This window comes from Colossoma macropomum, unplaced genomic scaffold (assembly GCF_904425465.1).
Source record: "Colossoma macropomum unplaced genomic scaffold, Colossoma_macropomum, whole genome shotgun sequence".
Lineage (NCBI taxonomy): Eukaryota > Metazoa > Chordata > Actinopteri > Characiformes > Serrasalmidae > Colossoma > Colossoma macropomum.
The window spans coordinates 23,989,098-24,011,496 of record NW_023494784.1 but is presented as its reverse complement, the minus strand read 5'-3'; the positions used below and the strand labels follow the sequence as shown (position 1 = coordinate 24,011,496).

The window sequence follows — 22,399 nt, the reverse complement described above, 5'->3', positions numbered from 1 at the left end:
TCACTATACTCAGCATTTCAGAGCACAATTAGTGGAACTAATTATCTAGGCAGCCTTAACAGTGGCCATGACGTGTGATGGTCTCTAATTAGATTTGGAATGGAGAGAAACCCCTGTAGATTTTCACCAAACACTCACAAACAACTGGCACACACCCCACTCTGAGCACTTCGCCATACACCGGTTACTCTGTGCTGCTGTCTTCTGCCACTGTGTGTTTTTAATGCTGTTTTCCCTCTCTCTCTCTTTCTTTCTTTCTCTCTCAGGCTGTCAGTGTTCCTTATACCCTGTCTGCTGCCCTAGTCTCTTGCCCGCACGCGCACACATTCTCACCCCTTAGCATTAGCTGATAGCTCATGTTGTCAGCTCTGAGTGGAGAGGACTAGGATCAAAGGCAGTGCCAGCCGCTTTGGGCTGTAAACAAACCTGACTTATTCTCTCTCTCAAATGCACACACTCCCAATATGCTGTCAAAGTGCTATAGCCCATGGTCCAGAGATGCACAGCATCCTCCATTTTCTGCTGTCGTGTCTGAACACTCCGTTACACCTCTCATCCCAATCCATCCTTCCATTTCACTCTTTGCCTTGTCGTTATTTCTCACTTCTTTTCTTCTCTGTATTCATTTCTAACTTTTTCAAATGTTGTATCAATGTAATCGGACAGCAGCTGTGGAAAACCCTCAGGCCCTTCTGGGTCTTCAGAGAAGGTCTAATGATTTCTGTGAAATAAAAAGTGTGTATTTTTAGTACATTTTTATTTAATGTAATCATTATACTTGTATGTAAACTCAGCAAATATTGTAGCAATTTTCTTATTTCATTAAGTATTGGTTGGAAATAAAATGCTTAAACGGGCAACGGAAAATGATACAGCCAGGCAAGCTCATCCATTGGTTAGGACTGAAGGCCTAATGTGTCAGATTAACCAATGCAGTTTGGAACGGAATTTTAATTTAGAATGTGTGGGACCAGTTTTGCATGAAAAAATACTCTCTAGACCTTCTAGATGTGTCACCAACTGTGGTTATGAGTGGCAGCCTGACCAATGCATTTCAGTCTCACGTTCTGCCAGGGCTCTGAAAGAGTCACTATAAAACTGCTAAAAGGTAAAATATATGTTAATGTGTCTGTTACGGGTTTTAAATAAACCTTAGAGCAATTTAACACGCTTCAAATATCCACAATTAATGTAGAACAGCAAAAAAAACCCAACCCAAATTGCTGTTAGCTTATAGCTAATGTACTACTAGAATCCCATAGGGACGCTAACAGAAATTAGCTTTATCATAGAGGTGTTTGTCCTTTCTAGTTTTTAAACAAGTTTTCAAATGTATGCCCCCTACTATAGGCTTAGCTCTAATAGTCACAGTTCTTCACTGCAAATCAGCAACGACTGACAAGTAAGCCAGTGGCGATGTTTCAAAGGCAATAATCATTGTGTTGGGAGTTTTTAAATAGTTTTAAACAGCTTGCTAAATGATGAGTAGTATATAAATGTAATGTTATATTCCCTTGTACTGTTAAAACAATGGATTGTCACTCTCCTTGAAGCTGTAATACTATGGTAAAATAAATGCTCCACTGTCTCTGCTGGGGATTTCCCTGAGTGTGAAATACTGTCTGTGGAAAATTCTCAGCATTTTCCGCACTATTTAAGTGACCCACGGTTCAGATGAATTGTAAAATAAGATAAAATTGTGTTAGTGTAATAGATTTTATTCATTTAGATGTTGACATTTAAATAGTCATTATATATAGTAAGCATGTGAAGCATATATGACTCCACATCCTGAAAAAGTATAAAAATGTCAGTGTGTATCTCTCTGTGCGTGTGTGTGTGTGTATGTGTGTGGTCCCATCCGTTCTTTCCTAGCTCAGCTGTGACCCCCCCAGCTGTGTCAGTTTAACGGCACTGGTGGGAGGAGGTGTGTAGAGGTGCCACAGTGACTGATGCTCCTGTTGGGATGCTCGTGATGCTGCACATTAAACAGCACAGACTGAATAGGCCACTGCACAAGGCAGTAGAGGCCAGCAGCACTGCTGGCTGCCACCAAATCACCCATTTACTGCTGTCATATCCCCCTTTCACCTCCTCTTTTCACAGCTCTCTTCCACTCTCACTCATACTCTCACCAGCAGAGCCAGTCCAGCTTCAGCATCACTTGCTGTGTGCATGTCAGAATTATGACTCTGGTGGGCGGCCGTGTAGTTTTATTTCTGGACTCTGAAAGCCCAGAATGACATTTAGCTTCTTCCAGGGAAGCAGAAGCGCTTCTGCTTCAACTCTCTGGGACAGTAAAGGGGGCTTAACTGGGGCAAAATATCAAAAATGATTATTTATGATTTAGTAAGTGGGCAAAACATCCCTTCGTTGTGTATTCTGCTGAGATTTTAGGTGACTGAGTGTTGGAAACCCCAAATGACTCCATGATATCTGAACGTGTGTGGATGGGCACCAATGAAAATATATATGTACATATATTGTTTTTTTTTCAGTCTGTGCACTGTTCACCTTAATTCTACTGAACAAAATTACTTAAGTTCAGCTGCAACTTCCTCATTATTCTCCATTATGGCTACAAAAGGGACTTTAAGCTTCTACGGCTTTAGAGAAGGCTATCAGTAAAGCACCAGTAAAAACATCATTAACACTGAAGCATCAGGAATCAAAGCTCAGTCAAGCAACGAAGCAACGAGTGATTCAAGTATATTTCAGTGATGTTTGATTAATTTCTGTAATTTACTAACAAGATGCTTAAAGACTACGGGGAAAATAAAGACACATAGTAGATAGCATGATTGCTTTTTCTGTGTCAGGTCACAGCCAAACAGGGGACTGTACCAGCTAGTCAAATATGCGCTTGTGTAAAATAATATTTTTTCTGTTTGCTGTAGTGTCTTGTTTGTGCGTTCCAGCTGTTAAATACAGTTTCCCTGTAACAGCTGTTTTCTGACTGTTATGTGCAGTTTCATTACTAGGCTTTTCTTTTTCTCTGTGATTAGGAAGGAATTGCCCTTTCAGCTTTTCTTCAGGGGGGACCAGTGACCCACTGCCCTCCCCATAGTTGACATCTATGTGCATGTATGTGTGAGTGAGAGAGTGTTGCTAAGCTGCGTGGCTGTCTGCCCATCAGTAGGAGAGTGGCAGTGCCAGAGGCGAGTTTTCTCTGTTTGCTCAAACACACACGTACACACACACAGGGAGGGCTCTGCTTTGCGTCTCAGTGAGGAGCCTCAGCGCTTGGCTCTCTTAATGTTGGGATTAAAGAAAGAAAGGCTCTCTCTCTCCTCTCTGTCTCCTCTCCGGGGGGTAGAAGCGGATGGTTATAGCTCCTTAAGACTGCTTTTGCATCCATCAGAAGTGGAGGGAAATGAGGAGTGCTTTTACAGAACGGATCTCATCTGATTCTTCCATACTGATGACTTCCCCTGGGCACGGTGTCTTTAATGACAATGTGAATGAACAGCCTCCACCCCCGACCAATCCCCCACCCCCCCGGACCTGGGACAGCCTTCCACAACAACTGATCTCACAGACAACTAGATAGCCACCAGAGATTTCAGCGGTCTGTTTTTTTTTAAACATGCATGGATGCTTTGTTTTCAAAATCTGCTACTGTTTTTCTTTTACACATTACTTTCAGTTGAACTAGTCATGAAACAGTACCCAGACCTGTAGTTAATATTGTATGAGACCCATCAGGCATTTTTTTATGGACCTAAAAATCTTTTTCACCACAACCTCAAAATGTCCTTATTTTTTAACTGAAAGAGAAAAAGAAATGGACTATTTTTATATACTATTTCTCTGCTTCTCTCTTTCTCTGTCTGTCTCTCTCTTTTTTTTCACCATCCTGAAGCTATGCCCCCCCCCCACCAAAGGCATTTGTGTAAACAGAATCACATGCAAAGAGAGTTGGCCTTACGCAATATTTACCATAACATAGTCCCCCATCATGTTCCTCTTTCAGAGAAATGAAAGCATGACCTTGTTTGTGGCTTACACATCACAATGGGTTTGCCTGTGTCAGTTTAAAATATTTTTCCCACAACATTTTATAAAGCTTTTGCAATTTAGTCTGAGCCCTCCCCCTCCACCCCATTGTTAGTCCTCACCCTCCACCCCATTGTTAGTCCTCACCAATTCCCTCTGAATATTCTCTGTCATACCTCACCAACTGATCTGGGCATGTAAAGGCAAGCATGTGCTTTCTCAACAACACAGGAATAGTGTATCATCTGTTGATTCTTTTTGGGAATCAGAAGAAAGTGATTTGATTCTGCTATTTTATATCCACGTATTATTGCTTTACACAACAAGCAAGACTCAAATCTGGTTGCATGACTATGTGATTGTGTCATATGTGACTGTATAAAAACATACATCATTAGCGTGTTTCCTTGACTAGTTGGACTATGATTTAGACAAAGCCTCATGATACAGCTAGCCATAACCTAAAATGTTGTTTAGCTAAATAAATATATCTAAATTACATCTCAAATCAAATATCTCAGTATAGCTTTGTGTTGAAGGCTCTTTCAGCCTAAGCTGTTCAAAGCAACCAAAACCAAAAGAAATGGAAATGTTTATTTTAAGATTTTAACACATCTGTTTCATCATCATTTAGGAATTAGAACAGTGGTAAAAGAATAATCAGTTGAATTGAAGTTGGCAAATTTTTACACCACATCTTTTTCACTTCACTGCTCATCCAACATTGTAGGGCACTTGGAGGAACAATGCTGACTGCTCATTTCTGTTCACATGGCCTAAAACATACCCTCAATCAGCCAGCACCACTCATAGGATAACAGGAAAGACGAATTAAGCCATTGTTCCAACCCAGAGAGCCAGTTGTGCTCTCTTGGATTGCCAGCCACTGGTGGCTGTAGCTTTGTCTGAGCTTGGCAGTAGGATGCACTGCAAACTGCAGTAAAAGCGGGCTTATAACTTTATTGCATATAATATTGTACAAGATGATGGCAATAACATTTTTTAGCCAAATTCTGCACAAAATAATTTATGATCTGTGATGCTGTACAATATCATTTATGTTTAAGAGTGCTGCATATAAAGATGATTTTTGTGCAAACATTCAGACTGAAGCAGAACGGACTGTGTGAGATCGCAAAGGTATGAAGTCGTCTATCTCTCTCTCTCTCTCTCTTGCTGCCAATTCTCACACAGTGTGATTGTATCTAAAAGGCTGGCCAAGTGGAGGACTGCTTGTTCACTTCAGGTGGGAGATGCAAGGAAGATGGAGGAAAAGGGAAAGAAGCACACGTGCAGATGTGTGGAGAGAGCTAGAGGGAGTGTGGCATTAAGTAAGGCTGCATTAGCATGGTGCACTAATGCTGCGCAAATGAGCTGTAGAGGAGAGCTTTATGCCGAGCTTTCCCTTTGTCCTTGTTTACACTTGCTTTGAACCCTCATCTTCCTCAGAAGTAGCACTCTCACTCTTAAGCTCTTCAGCTCCTCTTGAAGTGACTGGCGCATGGCTGCATCCACGCAGAGGAAATGGTGTCTTCTTCGGAAGAGGGACTCTGGGGTTTCCTGCTTAGTCTTCCTTCCTCTGTCCTCTAATTGTTTCATTAATCCTTAACCTGTTTGCATTTGCATGAACAGTGGGATTATGTTAATTGACAGGCCTCTTGCTAGAGTTGCTGTTTGATATTGTAATGGAGATGAGCAGGGTTAACATTCTGTACCGCTGTGGCAGGAAGCCTCATTTGCTGGTGCTCCAGTAGGGAGCTGCTCACACTCTTCAGCTATTGTCTTTACCCAGTTGCATGGCAAATTGAATTCCATTGCCAGATAAGAGGGCACAGTTTGTTACCCTTGGCTAATTCCTCCCATGTTAATCTCTGATAGTTAAGCGATGTTTTGGCCTCTGATCTGCAGTGACTCCAAGCTAAGTGGCTTTGACATATACCCCTAAGAAAACAGACTGGGTTCTTCAAAGGTTCTTTAGCAAAGGATAGATATATATATAGCTAAAACAAGCACTGCCAGTGTTCAGCAGTTAAAATCAGCAACATTTGCATTATACTCTTACAAATAAAGATGCCAAAAAGGGACCTCCAGTGTTTTTTCTTTAAGTGTACTCTGGATAGCACACTAGCTAAGATGATGCTTTAAAGAAATGGTTCTAATCCAGTTTTTCACATACCTTTTAATTTAGCTTGTTTAGTTTAGTGCTGATGCTAACTTTGCTAACACTATAAGTCAGTAGTCACCCAAATCTTTTCCAAACTTACTAAACTTCACATGCACATATGTCATACAGAGCACTAAATTACATTTGAGGTTTCTGTTGTTTGTAATTTTAAACATATATCTTCAGTTTAAAATTTGAAGATTGAGTTACTCATGAATAGAAACAATAGAAATCCTGACAGTAATCTCTAACACGTCATGCACATCGTTCACAGTTAGTCATACTGTCCTATACCACATTGACGAGTCTGGGTAACCTTAGTGTGGTATTGATTGGGTTGAGGAAAGTGTTCGGGATGAATTTACAGAAATGTTTTGGGAGACTGTTGACTTCTAGTGTTTGAATGCAATATTAGCCTCGAAGCTCCAGTGCTAAACTAAAGAAGCTGCATTTTGGACACCAAACATGTCTTGGCTGATCGACTACATCTGGGACAGGTAGAAAATTGTGTCAGTGTTATTTTAACTGTTCCTTTAGTGATATATTTGGGGTAATAACCCACACACTTAAAATTTAACCCTGATTGAGTTATTTAGACAAACCAAGTAGTGTAGAATGAGGTACCAAGGCTTGCTAGATTGTGTTAATAGGTTCCCTGGCCAGGAGTTAGATCAGCAGTGAGCTGAGGTGTTAGCTTTGCGCTGATTGCCCCTCCCTAAGCCCCAGCCCGAGCTGCATCTTATCTCGGGCAGTCCACTGCCACAGCCACCCTAATCCAGGCCAGATTGGGGTCACAGAGCAGTTGCAGAACCTAGAATGGAGTCATAGTGGCAGGAGATGCTATCTGCTTGTAAAATGCATTCTTCCATCTATTAGGACAAGAGGGTAAGGCAAAGCATCCGTCTGAGAGAGAGAGGGGTTTTGCCCAAGGCCTCAGAGCACTGCCATACACTCAGGTGTATGACTGATTCTCACTGAGGGGGATGTCTTTGGTGTATCTTTCAGGCGGTCAGCCTGGCTCGTGTGCTGGCCTGAATGCTGATGGCTTTGCTCTGGCTGGAGCTCAGTGCTACAAGCCTGGCTTGGCAGCTTAAGGAAGCTGATGGCTAAAAGTTGTTTGATGTTTTCTGTAGCTTCACGCCTTACAAGTTGAGAATTTAGTGTTGGCATGGAAACAGCAAGTTTCTGCTTGGCTCTTGTTGGGAAGTTGTTATGGTAACAAACTTTTATTTTTTTCATAGGATGCGATATCTGATGGTAGTAGCGAGCTCAGGACTCGTGTCCTTCGGGGATAGAAGAGCGCTCACATAAAGGATGGTTATTGATTTTGGCTGTTGCCTGTTTTGGATGGCATGATGTTCAGTAAGTTTTCATTGTGGGGGTGGACAGTGTTGGTTCTGCTGTACTGGAACAATGAGGACTGTCCTGGTGCTTGCCCACACACATTCACACAGACGTCCACGCACACACTACGTGCCTTCGTGGTGGGATGTGTTGTGAGCCCTTGCTGTCTTCCTAGGAATAAGTGAATCAATAAGTGCGGAGAAGCCAAATTGATTTGATCAGTTGGTTTGATTCTGCTTTTCATTGCTCTCTCTCTTTGGCGCTGTTGTGAAAAGGAATGTAATTTCAGACGTTTGCCTCTGCTCTTATGTCTTTGAGTGCTTTTTCCAAATCTTTTTACCCTTATTAAGTTTTACCTCCTCTTCCACCATCCACAGATGTTTTCATCTCTTTGGTGATGCAGTGTTGAGGGAGAGAGAGACAGGGTGGCAATTTGTCCTCATCACTGTTCATCAGGCAGTGAGATGCACAGTGGGACCCTTATTAAAAAACCCAGCAGAGGTCCACTCACAGCAATCTCTCACTTTCTCTCACCCTCTCTCTCTCTCTCTCTCTCTCTCTCTCTCTCTCTCTCTCTCTATCTATCTCTCTCTCTCTCTCTCTCTCTCTACCCCCTCTGTATACCTCTTCCTTACAGTCTCTCATGCCCTCTTTCTCACTCTTTACCTCACTCTATGTACTTTTCTGTACCTCTACATCTCTCCTCTCTCTCTCTCTCTCTCTCTCTCTCTCTCTCTCTCTCTCTCTCTCTCTCTCTCTCTCTCTCTCTCTCGCACACACTCTCGCTTTCTCACTCTTCTACTCTTTACTATACAGTCTATATACTTCTGTCTCTCTCTGTTTTGTGCTCTGTCTTTCTTTCTTTTTCTACCAGAAGTGGCTTTTCACCTGTGCTTCTTCTCCTTTACTTCTCTATCTTTTTCATTAGCAGCTTTGACTCTATTATTAATCCTTTCTTTCTCTCTCTCTCTTTTCTCTCTTACTTGTTCCCTCTCTGTCTCTTACACTTTATACCCTCTCACTCTCTATACACCTTTCTTTTTCCTCTTTCTTGCACCCTCACTCTCTCTTCCCCTCTATCACTCTTTCTCTTTCCTTCTCTCTCTCTTTCTCTTCACTTTCTAGCTGTATCTCTTTTTTTTCTTTTTTCTCTCTCTCAAACACTCTCATTTGACACCCTGTCTCTCTCTCACTCTCTCACACCTTTTATGTAAGCGTTGTTTCTTCTCTCTTGTCCTTGCTCTCTCTGTTTTTCCCCACCTGCGTTCAGTCGTCTTCTGTTTCATCAGCAGCGCATAGCTTTGTCACTCCACCTCTTTTAAGCTCCTGTTTGAGAATGTGTGAGCAAAGAGGAGTTTGAATAATTGAGAATGCACACGCACACACTCCATACTCCACATTCTCACTCCACACTCACACATCTGCCTGCTGGATGGGCCGTGTTCTCAGATGTACGTTTTATGCCAGAATAGACAAGCAGCTTTAAAAACTTCACTAGAACAATAGTTTTTTTTGTATTTAGGACTGTGACTATGGCCAGCTAACACCTTAAATCATAGTACATGTAAATTCTTAGATGCAGCTTGATATTGACCGGCTGTGACTAAGCATTCTGAACATCGGTGAACCTGGTGCCCTCACACAGAACAAATCCATATGAATGACTGTGTCCTGTTAGAATAGACACAGTGCTCTGAAGCACTCAAAAGCTGACTGTTCGCTGCCTTCTGTCTCTCTTACTTATTTTCTCTTTGACCCTGAGGTTTTTCAGTCAGGCTTTCATCATATTAGATAATATATTTCGGTGAGAGGAAGAAAGGTCATAAAACGAACTTCATAGTTAAGACCTTTGTGGATCTTCAAGTGTCTTTCTTGGTTCTGTTTATTTTAGAGGTGGCAGTATATATTTCTCTCTATGTTTGTTCATAAGTGGCACTTGCTTTGGTTAATCTATTCAAAACTTTGTATTAGAGATGCACTGATATGGGAATTGTCTGATTCCAGTATGTACGTAATGTACGTATTTGCCGATGCCAGTGCTGATACATAAATATTGATAAAATGTAGAAAATGAGACTACATTTACTTGGATTGTCATTACCAAGAAACATTTATTTTTATATGGATGCAAATGCAGTAAAATAATTAAAATGCAGATATTCTGGCACAGTAGCCCAGCAACACCCAAACGTTCTGCTCTTATGGAGTACAATAAATGGCATCAAATATTGGTTTAGAATATCAGTCAAATCTAAACATCTGTCTGATGCTGATACATTTTTTAAACCAATTATCTGCCGATATATAATTCAGATATCCCTAAATACTAATGTCAGTACACAAATATTTAGAAAGTGTAGAAATTTTGACGTAATCCACCAGAATTAGCATTACAAAGAGATATAACACTTATTTGTAGATGATTGCAAATGTGAATAAAATGTAGGCATTTAAGCACATTAGCCCAGCGTTACATAAACATTCTGCTCTCATCAAATATTGTTAGATTGAAAAATAGGTCAAATCTGTCGAATCAACTGTCCAGTGCAATATATATTTTTACGTAAATATCTATTTGATTCTGATACCACTATGTATCCTTACAACTATGTGACTTTCAGTGAATTGGACTAAACTGTATGAAACCTGACTGGACATGAACTATGACATATTTCAGCTGCTCTGAAACCCACTTGTAGACTGGGTTTGATACATGCTAAGTCTTCACGGTAGAGCTCAGTATGGGAAGATTTAACAATGTTGTTCTTCAAAAGCGTTTCTCTCTATCCCTTCTGCTTTGTTGTTCGTCTATAAATAGTCATGCTTGGAGCCTATTTAAAGTTTTCTTGTCCTTCTCTTTTTTTTATTTAATCTGTGATCAAGTCTATTTATAATGTGATCTAATTTCCCACTTGCATTAAAATAATGTGAAATTATACTCTAGGAATTGGTGAGATGGTGGTGCTTTTCAGCTGAAAGATGTACAGTAGATAGAGAGGCGTACTGTATGCAGTGATGTAAGGCTGTTAATGGGTGAGAAAGCAGCCCTGCCAGGCTGAGGCTGTTATGGTTGACACTAATCGATGCTATCACCGTGGTGACACCCAGTGAAGTACTGGAAAGGAGAATGGCATAGCCTTTTAGCTAACGCATGGCAGCATGGTGTCGGCCTGTGCTGGAATGCTGCTGTCTGAGCTGAGTGCTAATTGGGGTGTGTGGGAGCGGAGCTGGCTCAGTTGCATACTGCTCTCCACAGGGGGCAAGAAGCGTATTGGTCAGGGGAATGTGTGCATGCCTGTGTGTGAGAAAGGCGAGCATGTGCAAAGTTGTGTTTTTAGTGATCGTGATAAAAGATATGTGTGTTTGCTCAACAGTAAACAGTTTTTTTGTTTTGCCTCCTTCAAGCTTCACATGCAAACATGATTTTATACACTACTTCCTTTATGCCTGGGCATGCAGCAACCTATTTAAACACTTTTCTTGATGCTTTCTTTTACAGTCCCTTAAGTTCTATGTGTTAGCCAAGTAAGTGTGAGCTAAGACTCCAAAGTACTAGGCAATTATTTTAGACAATGTGATGATAGCTTCCAAGATAATTACAGCTTTGTAGCTGTTAAGCTGAAAAAGGACACATCTAATAATTCACTAATTATTTAGAGTAAGTGCAAACAAACTTGCATGAAATATCACTGTAGTGTCACAGGTTTTGTTTCCAGGTATTAGACAGGCACATACTGTATAAGACTCATGTGTCTGTACTGCAGTTTCAACCCATGTTTACCTGTACAGCATCTGACAAATGCTTTTATCCAGAGCGACATACAATTTAGTCATATAGGCGAATGTAGCATTAGGAGTCTTGTTCAAGGGCTCTTGGTTGGACTATTGTTATAGGCAGGTGCTTTTGCCTAAGCAGGGAACCCCAGTTTACCACATGAAGGACAATAGTGTTATCCACCGCTCAATACCAACCCATATAACTGCGTAGTACTTATACTTTACCAATTTACTTTTCTCCTAATGCGTGTGACAATACAGTGAAAGTTAGTGCAGGTTTTGTAATTACCTCCTTGTTATGCTGAGTAATTATCCAGTTATGAGATATTTTACCATGTTCTTTATCAGTTTAATAGCTAGAACCTGTTTCATAATTAAGTTACTTAATCTGGTTACTTACTGTCATTTTACCCACAAGAGGTACACAATACTTTGCAGTTAGTGTTGCACAATTACCCAGTTAATACATTAAACTTTTCGTTTACATTTCATTACATGTCAGTTTCATGTCAGCATGTTTCCCAAAATAATTACCTAGTACTTTGTAGTTTATACCTCACAGTTACCCAGATAAGACTTAGAACTTAAGGGACTGTAAAAGAAAGTGTTATTCTCTCTTTCCATGTGGTGGCATGTTAAGGAAAGGTTTTGGCCAGATGAAACAACTTCGAGAGAGAGAGAGAGAGAGAGAGAGAGAGAGAGAGAGAGAGAGAGAGAGAGAGAGAGAGAGAGAGAGAGAGAGAGAGAGAGAGAGAGAGAGAGAGAGAGAGAGAGAGAGAGAGAGAGAGAGAGAGAGAGAGAGAGAGAGAGAAAAGAGTTGTTTTCCCCCTGAAGCGATGAACAGTCATAATAACAAGGTTGAGGCTGAGCTCCACTGCAGGAGAGAATCCTGTTTAAATGTTAATGGGCCTCAGAGTGTGTGTTTCTATAAGTGGTTTTGAGCGTATTTGTGCTTTTCTTCATCTTTTACTAATCCACCCCCTCTCTTGCCCCTTTCTGCAGTGATTCCAGACACTCTGACCGTGACGTCGGCTGCTCAGTCTCTGTCCAAAGTGGAGGGGGACATCCTGCAGCTGAGCTGTGAGGTCACTCGCCAGACTTCTCAGCATACACACCTGGCGGTGGGTTGGTACCTTCGCTCCCCAGATGACCTCAGTGCCCAGCCGCGTGACCTGGTCACCCTGTCTCGGGATTTTGTGCTGAGGCCGGGCAGCCCGTACCGCCAGCGCCTCTCCTCTGGAGACCTGCGGCTGGACAAGACCAGCACTACCACATACCGCCTCACCATCTACAAGCTGCAGCCCACTGATCAGGGCCAGTTCTACTGCGAGGCCTCTGAGTGGATCCAGGACCCGGACCGCTCCTGGTACGCCATGACGCGCAAGCAGTCTGACAAGACCTCAGTCAAAGTTCAGCCCACAGGTGAGTGAAGGCATTGGGTTGAGCTCTCAGGGCTCTCCACCAGGTTTCTTAATCTCAAACTGTCATCATATCACTCTGTAAGCACAGCAACTATAAGCAAGTCTTTGTGCACCGAAACCCAGTACAATGGATGCGTCATAGTTTTTCAGAGTTTTTCCAGTGTTGTTTAGAAGGTTTATATGCCACAAAAAATGAACAGAATTAACAAAGTGTCTTAATTTTGCTTGTCAATAAAAGGGCAAACATCAGTGTAATAACCGTCTATTCTTAGTTTGGAAAAGCAGTCAGAATGCAGTTTTACCACCTCAGTCAGGACCTAGAACTTTAAAATGAGCTTTCGCACATATGTTGATGTCTGTGACCCAGTTTGAGCTGCTTTGGCCATACTGCTCCCTCACCTGACAAAGCACAGCAAGCTAGTACAGTGTTCCCAAAAATATTTGGACACCTTACTCCTGTAACTTTTGATAGACTTTAATGTAGAGTTCTTTAGGTTACATCATAAAATGTTTAGCAAAATATTTCTTTAAGAGAAAAACACTTTTAGCAGACATAAAACCAGAAACCAGACTGCAGATTGTGCATTATGAGTTATGTTGAAGCAAAATTGTGGACTGTGTGAAGGTCCCTGAGGAGCACAGAGGTGGAAACATCAAAGTCTGGGTCTGTTTTCCTTACAATGGGGTAAGAGAGCTTATGTTCATTGATGGGATCGTGAACAAAGATCGTGTACAAAGGCACTTTGGAGGCAGACCTGAAGAAGAAACTGCTCAAGCGATAACAATCTGAAACACAGCATCTGCTTTTTTTTTTAAAGAACACTTGGCCAAAAAAGAAAAAGACAGTCTTGGAATGATCCATTTAAAATGAATGCCACTTGGTTTGACATTTTGTTTCCTAACTCAGTAAACTTTTTTAGAATTTTTGATTGTGGCGCAGATGCCCAAATACTTTTTGGGGCAACTGCATATCCAGAGCAGTTATTAGCCATGCTTTGCCAACACGAGAAAGAACCATGATTGGTCGACTATGAATGTTCATAATATTTAAACAGGGAATGAATAAAATAATTGAAGTTCATATTGTTTGTGAAAGACCTCATAAATCAAACAGAAATTAATAAAAAAAAATTTTTCACCGTCTGCAAGATATTATCAGTAGTACATGTTTTTGAATAAATGCATTGCTGTCAGACTAAATCACATTTGGTGTGTAAAGGCCTTTATAACCTTGGTTTCTCCTCTTAAGTTGACTGGCAGAATGTAAAGGAAAGTTCTCCCATGGCTTGGGTTTATTTTCTGACAGAGCACATTGTACATTGCGTCTGTTGACACCCTCAGGTCTGTCTTCCAGATTTTTCCCAGATTACATAAACTGTCTGATCGAAACGCCTTTTTCCTTAGTTGCGCAATGCCCAACCTGGATTGTGAAATTTTCTCAGATGACGTGCAGCCTATGTTTCACCTCCCACCTAGAGAATGGCAGATCTAAGAGGTTTTCCGGTCCAGGACAGTCTCTTCCGCTCTGAGGAACCAGAGAGCAGCTAGCGCAGGCTGTCGAGTACAAAAATTCATGAATCTGGCTCAGGTTTATGCAGGCTGCGTACCGATCACTATCTGAAATTAAGCTCATTACCAGCCTCCCAGGGAGGTGGCAGCCAATCCACTTAACACAGAGTTCAGCCAGGCTGATGCACCAGCATCAGCCCCTCTCTCTGATGTTGGCTGTGTTACAGAGGTTCTCATAGCCTAGAAAGTATTCAAGACTGAACTGGCTCTCTGTAGTCCCATCAGACCATCCCCTCGTGTCTGTGACCGGGGCTCAGAAACGGAACAAAACCCAAATCAGTTACAAAATGCTTTTGTGTTTCAAACCCCTACAGTACCATCTCTAAACTGGTTATAACACAATTACAAACCCATTAGTTCTGTAAGATCATTAAATTGTAGGTTTGGAAAGCTATCAGATCTGAAAGTTGTGTTTGTATTGATGAGGGCATATTCATACTAGGGATGTACATTCTGACTAATTTAAATATGCAAGAATTATATCATTATGATAATGTAGGGCTGTAGGCTTACCTTTTTGGGTGACAGCACTGGTGTTGCACAAAAATATAGCAGCATACAGAGGAATACCCAGGGAAATCTGTAGGTTTTCATGTTGGATGAGTAATGGAAACTGCCTCTTCAGATAAGCTATTAAACTTATAGTGCTAAAAAGTGTTACATTGGATGCTGATGAGGACTAGTCTTCTATGCAGGGTATTTTCTCCTGAATTGTTAAAATTGTTAGAATTGTTAGCAACGAAACATTACTGATAAAATGTAACAACCAAATAGTGATTTCAGTATTCAAATGCTGGCACCTTGAAAGGTTAACTGAGTACTTGAGTATGCGTGCACATCCCTAGTTCACACACGCATATAGTATGAAATTGTACTGTTTGTAAACACGTAACATCAGCTAACATCAACTAGTTAGTTAGCTGATGAAAAATATCTATGCTATTATAATGTACGTTATCTATGCTATTATTTCAAACAATAAACAGCAAATAGGCCTTATTGTCTGCCTAATGCATTTTTATTTTTAGAGTAAGCTCAACGTACCTTGGTTTAACTTGTATATGTATAGTGACACCAGCTAAAAAGCCTGTAGACGTTACAACATGGCTAAAGCTACCTTATTCTTTAACAGTCAGCTCTCAAAGTGCTGCACAGCATGTGTAAAATGATTGAATGAAAGCAGGAGAACGCATGATGAACTGTGTTAAGACTGAGATTAAGTAGAATCAGGTGGGCTCCTGCTTGTTTGAAATGAAAACCTGCAGCCATACCAGCCCATTGCACATAAGACCGGAGACTTCTGCCTTAGAGGAGGAGTCTATATATGTCACAGCACAGTGCTGCAGCCGGATAACAAGTCTCCTGCATCTCCAGCCACAGTCTATTACATTCCAATCTATTCCATGGCTCCTCACTATAAGACAGTGTTCCAGCAGCCCACTCTGTCTGACTGATCTGAAGGCTGTAACTCAATCTCAGAGCTCTGAGGTCCAGCAGCTTGATGAGACAAGGTGACAGTGCGCCTCCTCATCAAACGCACGACAGGACAGAGCCTTGGAGCGGCAGTGCGATTCCACAACGTTATTGGTCACTAGTCCTAAGAGGGGTGGATCACATGGCACATGATTGGAGAAGAGTGAACCCGGCAGCTGGTTCTCAAGGGCACCTCCACATGGCCATGCAGCAGAGGAGGAAAGTCTAATGGATTTGATTTGTCCTGGGTAGCAGCAGCAGCACGTAAACTGAATAGCAGACAGGTCCTGCTCTATATAGAGACATCACTCACTGGACGGAGGGAAAATGATGAAACACTGTCCATCTGTCCCAGGCGTCTATGTAGAACAAAGCTAGGTCACAGTGTTCGGAGTTGGAGGGTACAGTTTATGAGTTGACTGGAACGGTTCATTTATTTTATTGCTGCCATTTGTCTCATAGCTAATTTTTCATTGTCATATGCTTGTTGGAAAATTCCCTTGTAATAAATTAGTAATAAACGATTCCACAAGGATTAAAGATTAAAGCTCATTCATTGCGTAATCAGCAGAGCGTTTTCAGAATCACAGCTCATTTTACTTAAGCTTTAAAACGAGCTAAAATCCCCTCAGACTGTTTTGTTTGTTTGGTTTGTTTTGAAGAGCAGAACGTTATAGCTAATTCACAGACTGAGTTGTAAACTCCTTTAGCTGCATGGATTTGGTGTAGGACATGCCTGTATTTCCCACACTGTGACATGCACAGTAAAGTGTGGCCCACTCCTGTGCAGTTGCCTCATCAATTTCTGCTGAACTGTAGGTAATCTCATCTCTCACCAACCACCCCCTGACCATCTGATGCAATTCTCTGCTGCTTTTTTGTTATTTATACACAGATTCTCACATCTCTCACAACATTTTCCCCTGGTTAGGGGAGGTGGCAGTTAGTCAGGTTTGTGTGTCAGTGTTTCCACTGCTGCTGTGATTAGGCATGTGTCTGTATAAAAACATAACATCACAATAAATACTTAGCATGGTTTTATTATGGTTTACAGTATTATCACAATATTGTCTTAAAAGTATTAGAGAGAAAGTATTAGAGAAAATGGGACTCCTAACAACCAAACATGACCTGGTGGACCAACAAAACTGTCGCCTTCAGATAAACAGTACATAAAGCTTTCATCTTTCAGAGAGAGGAGAAAATCAAGATGTAAAAAAAGTCCACAGGTGTTTCTGTCCATCCTTCAACTCAAGACAACACAACACAGTATGTGTCTGAAAGGATGTGTAGCTGTCAAGAAGCTGTTACTGAGAAAGAAAATAGACAAAAAAGAAGAAAATAAATGTGTAAATCAAATGAAGAAGATGCTGGTGTTCTCAGAACAGTGGGCTGACCACCCCAGAGTCTAGACCTCAACATCACTGAATGTGTTTGGGGATCATGAGACACAGAAAATGCAAACAACTTCTAAGACTTTGGAGAACATTGAAAAAAATATCCCTACAGATTTTTTGAAAAACTTGTGGTTTCTCTGTAGTTTACTATTAGCTATATGTGTCATTTTTTTTCTGATGCTGAAATGTATAACTTGTATTTAATGGTCATTTTGATTGGAAGTGAAATAAGTTGGTGGGGATTTGTGACTTTGCACAGTACTGTACGAGTAGTGTTCTGAATGTTCTTTTTTTAATACCAATAACAAATTGGTGGTTATAAAAAAAACTCTGGTGGCTTTTTGTATACTGGCACAGTGGTCTTCTTTTATTTTGGAGTCCTGTTTCATTTTTAAACTGTCTTAATAGACATCATCTAACATCAAACATTTGTTGTACTCATGCTGGATGCCTAAAGGAGGAGTTGATGGTAGACTCTTAAAATGCAGATGCACAAGCACTTAAGAGAGTCAGCTCACTTGACTCTGATTATTTGTTATTTTTATATACTAAAATATTCTGTTGCACCACCACAAATAGACTAGTCTGTTTCTTCTACAATAACATTCACTATTTTTGTCTTTTTATATATTTTGCATTACAGTACATTAATTATTTTATTGCATGTTTTATTTATCAAGCTTTACACATCACTCGTGTTCATTAAAATAGATATGTGAGGAACAAAAATTATTTATGCAAATTGTTGAAACTCACATTTCAACATAACAAACCAGTAACAGAACTATTAGCACAGCTCAGTCATGCTGTGATCACTTTGTATGTTGCCCAAGCTCCACCAGTGAGCCTCCCACTGGGAGCTGTCCCCTGAGCCGAGTTGGGATGAGGGAATCTGATTTGTCTCTGTAATCCCCTTTTCTAGCTGGGTGCATCCAAGTCCCCTTGCTCTGGGCTGCAGGGGGAGACTGCTAAACGTTACCGAGACAATGCAGAGGACACTGTGTGTATGTGTATGTGTGTGTGTGTGTGTGGTCTATAGGGGTGACTGAGGGCAAATGTGTGTATGGTTGTAGATTTGTTCTCAGAGTTGTCAGTTGCTTAGTGCATTTAAATCACAAGGTCACTTTAAGTGTGTTTTTAAAGAATTCTGAAAATATGATGGAACCTTGATATATTCTGTATACAGTACTGTGTGTGTGCAATTTTGCACTGCTCTATTTTTTAATTTGCTTGTATGGGTGTCCACAGCTGCACGACCAGAAGGCCTGATTTAAGACTATTCACCTTTCATTGTTAAGATTTTGTAGGAAACCAAAGGGTTAAATTCTTAAAATCTAGGTAGATATGGCCAAGCAAGTCCTCCAATTGGTTAGGCCCTCAGGAGCTCAACTAAAGGCCTAATATGTTGGATTAACCACTAACATAATTAGTAACTAACAGTGTTATCAACCAATCATATTATAATTTCCAAAGGCTGGGATCAATTTTGTGAGAAAAACATCACTCTAGGCCTTCTGGATGTCATGTCAAAGATAGCGAGTTTGAGTGGTGGTCTGACCAAAACATTTCAGTCAGTTGTTAGATATGGAAAACAGCAGCCACTCTATGCCAGAATTTATTGAAGAAGCCACTGTAAAACCAAGGTAAAATACATGTTAATGTGTCTGTTAAAAGCTTCAAGTAAAACATGGAATGTCTTTTACAAGCTTCAAATGTTTAACATAGGAAGGCCAAAATGCTATGCTGTGCTTATGAATTGCTGTTTGCTTAGTGCAAACATATTATTAGAATCCCATAGGTGTTTTTAGCATTATCATAAAGGTTTTTTCCTAGTTTTTGACCTTTATGACCCTCTAGAGGTCATGATTTCACACAGCACTTTGATACGTAGGTCAAAGATATTATTGTGTTTTTAAAGAAGAAATTAGCAGGGCTCATACATTTACAATTTTTAAGAGATACATCATAATTTGAGGTTTTCTTGTGGTAAGTAAAACATCAATTACAGAATTTACTTTCCACCCTTGTTAAATCTTTGCTAAAAATTCTAAGGGCACACACAGATGACTTTATTTCCATGATGCATCTGTCTTTCTCTTCAGTATTCAGTGTGTTGCATAACTGCTGTTCATGCAATACGTTTAGTAAAATAGAACAGTGCTTAAACTTTAATGGAGTTTCATGGTCCAGATTCATTTTTGTCAATGTCTGCAGTTTTAACTATAATTTAGATATAAAAAAACAAGTATAAATGCAAATAGACAACTGACAAAATCTTAGTCCAAAAACACTACGAATGCCAGTGTGAATAAATGTGTGCAGAAGAACATGACAGAAATGTAGTCAAACAACACATACAGTGAGACATTACCGCCAGACTCATATTGTGCTGAAGCTGTTGGGCCAACAGCTTAAAAACAGTATTCACAAACTGCTGCCCCACCTTTAGCTCACCCAGTCACGCTTTCTCTCGGCCACAGTCCAAATGGCCTCTCTTTATTAGATTTTGCACGCTTTAGTTTCACTTAATATGCAATACACATGGTGAAATCAAATCTGACCAAACTCCCAAACCTGACGTTTTCACCCATTATGCACTGCATATTAATGTGAAATTTTAAAACCTGTCTTTCATCACGGCTGTCAGACGTGCTTTCGTAAATCATATGTGCAGTTTTGTCCCTGCTGTTGATCTGTTGTTATGCAGTCATGCAGTAGTCTGAGTACTTAAGTTCGGAAGCAGAACAACACTGGACACAGAGAGGGCAAAGAGAGAGAAGGATGTAGACATGCTAAATGAGTAGAAGGGGAAGAGAGCTAGACTTCCTTAATAATTATATGGTAATAATCAGTTGATCTTTTTGACCTTCCTGATGAGGAACAAGTGGACTTTGAGAGTCTCGCGCACACACACACAGAACAGCACTGTACTCCTCTACTGTCACTCATCGAACCTTCCTGCATACGCGTGGGTGGACGAACAATAACCGCTGACTTCTGCTGGTTAGGGATCAGGGCTAAACAGAAACCCACACACAGCCACCAGAGGATGTTTAGGCATGAATATTCCTTTATTCCCCCACTGAATTATTCATGTCCATACATGTGTGTACTTTTAACCCCTTAAACTCCATTATTCAGTTACTAATCTTTAGACGTTTTTAAGAAGCTGCTATAGATTATTCGGTAACTACTGTGAAACTAACTGTCAGTAATTAAGTAAAGTGTGGACCCAGATATGATTCCCCTAGAGTTTAAGAGGGTGAAGCATGAAAATGTAATATTTTATTCATTTAAGGCTCTGGGGGGGAAATCTACCCCCAGTTTTGATGGCCTTTTGTACCAGCATGCTGCTAAGGCCTTGAGCAGCTGGTTCAGGTCATTTCATATCAGCCTTATAAACATGCATCATTGAAGCAATGGAAGAAAAGTTTGTACTTTGTATAAGGGCCTCCACATTGTTCCTCCATATTGATTACTGTGATGATATTGCAAAAGGCCACAACACAGTACAGCAGAAAAGCAGTGTTTGACCTGGCTTAATCATAAATAATACATTATTTTATGTTTTTATACTTATGAATCTTTGAAAGTCTTTTATATGTGCGACGGAAGCAGAACGTTTACTGTTTATCAGGGCAACTGCATGTCCTCTGACGTGCCCTCTGCAATGACATTGCATAAAAAACACCATATATTGCTGTAAAGGAGCGGTAGTCTGGAACACACCAAAACAAGTTATTATTTTTAAATATGTATGTAGGTGCTGCATTTGTAACAGCTAGTCTATGATTAAAGCCTAAAAATTAATGTGTGAAGCATTTGCTTTCATATCATTCTTTGAAGTGAAGCATGTGGTGTTTAAAATCAGGTTATTTTCTAATTGATTAGTTTTTGCACACTTTTCCCACTGTTTAAATGCTGCTTTCCTGTGGTGTTCAAGGGAGAGCTTTTTATTTGGGAAAGACCACATGGCGTGTGCACTGCACATTTTTAAATTAACAATATTTTGTAGAAGCACCATCTGTTTTAATATTTTGCAATGATTGTGGGCCAATTTCATTACTAATGCCTTCCATACGAGTGCGCAAGAATAAAGCGTTAGTAGTTATAACAGTGGTACCAACGAGAGCCGACAGATTGTAGAAAGTGCCATTGTGTTTGCTGTCAGCACGTCTGCTGACCAAGCTTGAATGTTCCTAACACTCCGCATTTTGTTCAGTGATGATCACATAGTGCGGAACAGTGTTGATAAAATTCCATATTGTAATATTTTCCCGGATGTATATCATGGTATCAGATGACCTATAAGTTAGCTTTAATCAAGTTAGTAAGTTAACATTAACAAAGTTAAACCTGAAGTGGCTTGTTCTGATTTTTTATTTTGATTGTTTTGATCTGTTCTCAGCAATTAAAATTATACCAGAAGGTTCTGACAGATGTCACATTTCCAGAAACATTTTATTTAATTTCTATGGATTTTAAACTGTTCTTTTCTTTTAAAAATGCAGCATTTTTTTCTGTTCCAACATATGTGAGAAACTAAATATTGTGACATATCGTGTGTTATGAACGTTTTTTGCCATGTCGTCTACCACTACTACTAACCCTGCTGCATATTATAGCTTTTCTCTTTTTTAAAACTGTGGAGTAATATGGCAGATAAAGACTCCAGCAGTGCTTTCTTTCTCCTTTGATACGGAACTCCTTCATTAGGCAGCTGTATCTGGTATTAAAACGAGACGGAGGCATGAGCAGGCCATATTATCTGCTAATGGCACAGCAGATAGGCCTTACCCGAGAGCACACACAGACAGAATCTTGATGTGTGATCATTTTTCCTCCTACTGTCCTCTCCTTTTAAATGTAGCCTACTGCAGCGCAGCTCTGTGCTTGCTGTACGTCTTTATTGCTGTATATATGTCCTACATTATTTAAATGTATGATGTATTTCTTAGACCTCTCACGATCACTGCTTTCATCATTGTTTCATGTTTTTCTCTTACATTTTTTTCTTGGTTCTTACAACTCTCTGATGCTTTGCCCCTGACTCCCTTTCCTATAACAAATGTCCTTTTGCCATGCATATTGCTTGTTTTGTGCTACAATATATGTCCGAAAGTATCCAGATAGTCCTTCTAATTAGTAAATTTAGCTACTTTAAGATGTACCCATTGCTGACACAGCTGTTCAGTTGCACACACAGCTTGTATAATATCCATAGAAAGGCACTGCCAGTAGAATGGGACCCTCTGGAG

At 40.4% G+C, this 22,399-nt stretch overlaps 1 protein-coding gene across 2 annotated transcripts in view; it reads left to right on the top strand.

The window, feature by feature from the left end:
• Positions 1-22,399, top strand: part of igsf3 (immunoglobulin superfamily, member 3) — a 154,127-nt gene that overhangs the window by 75,063 nt on the left and 56,665 nt on the right. For both annotated transcript variants that reach the window (XM_036562047.1, XM_036561982.1), the window contains exon 3: positions 12,284-12,703. In XM_036562047.1, the coding sequence (XP_036417940.1) occupies positions 12,284-12,703 (420 nt within the window). The remainder of the gene's footprint in view (positions 1-12,283; positions 12,704-22,399) is intronic.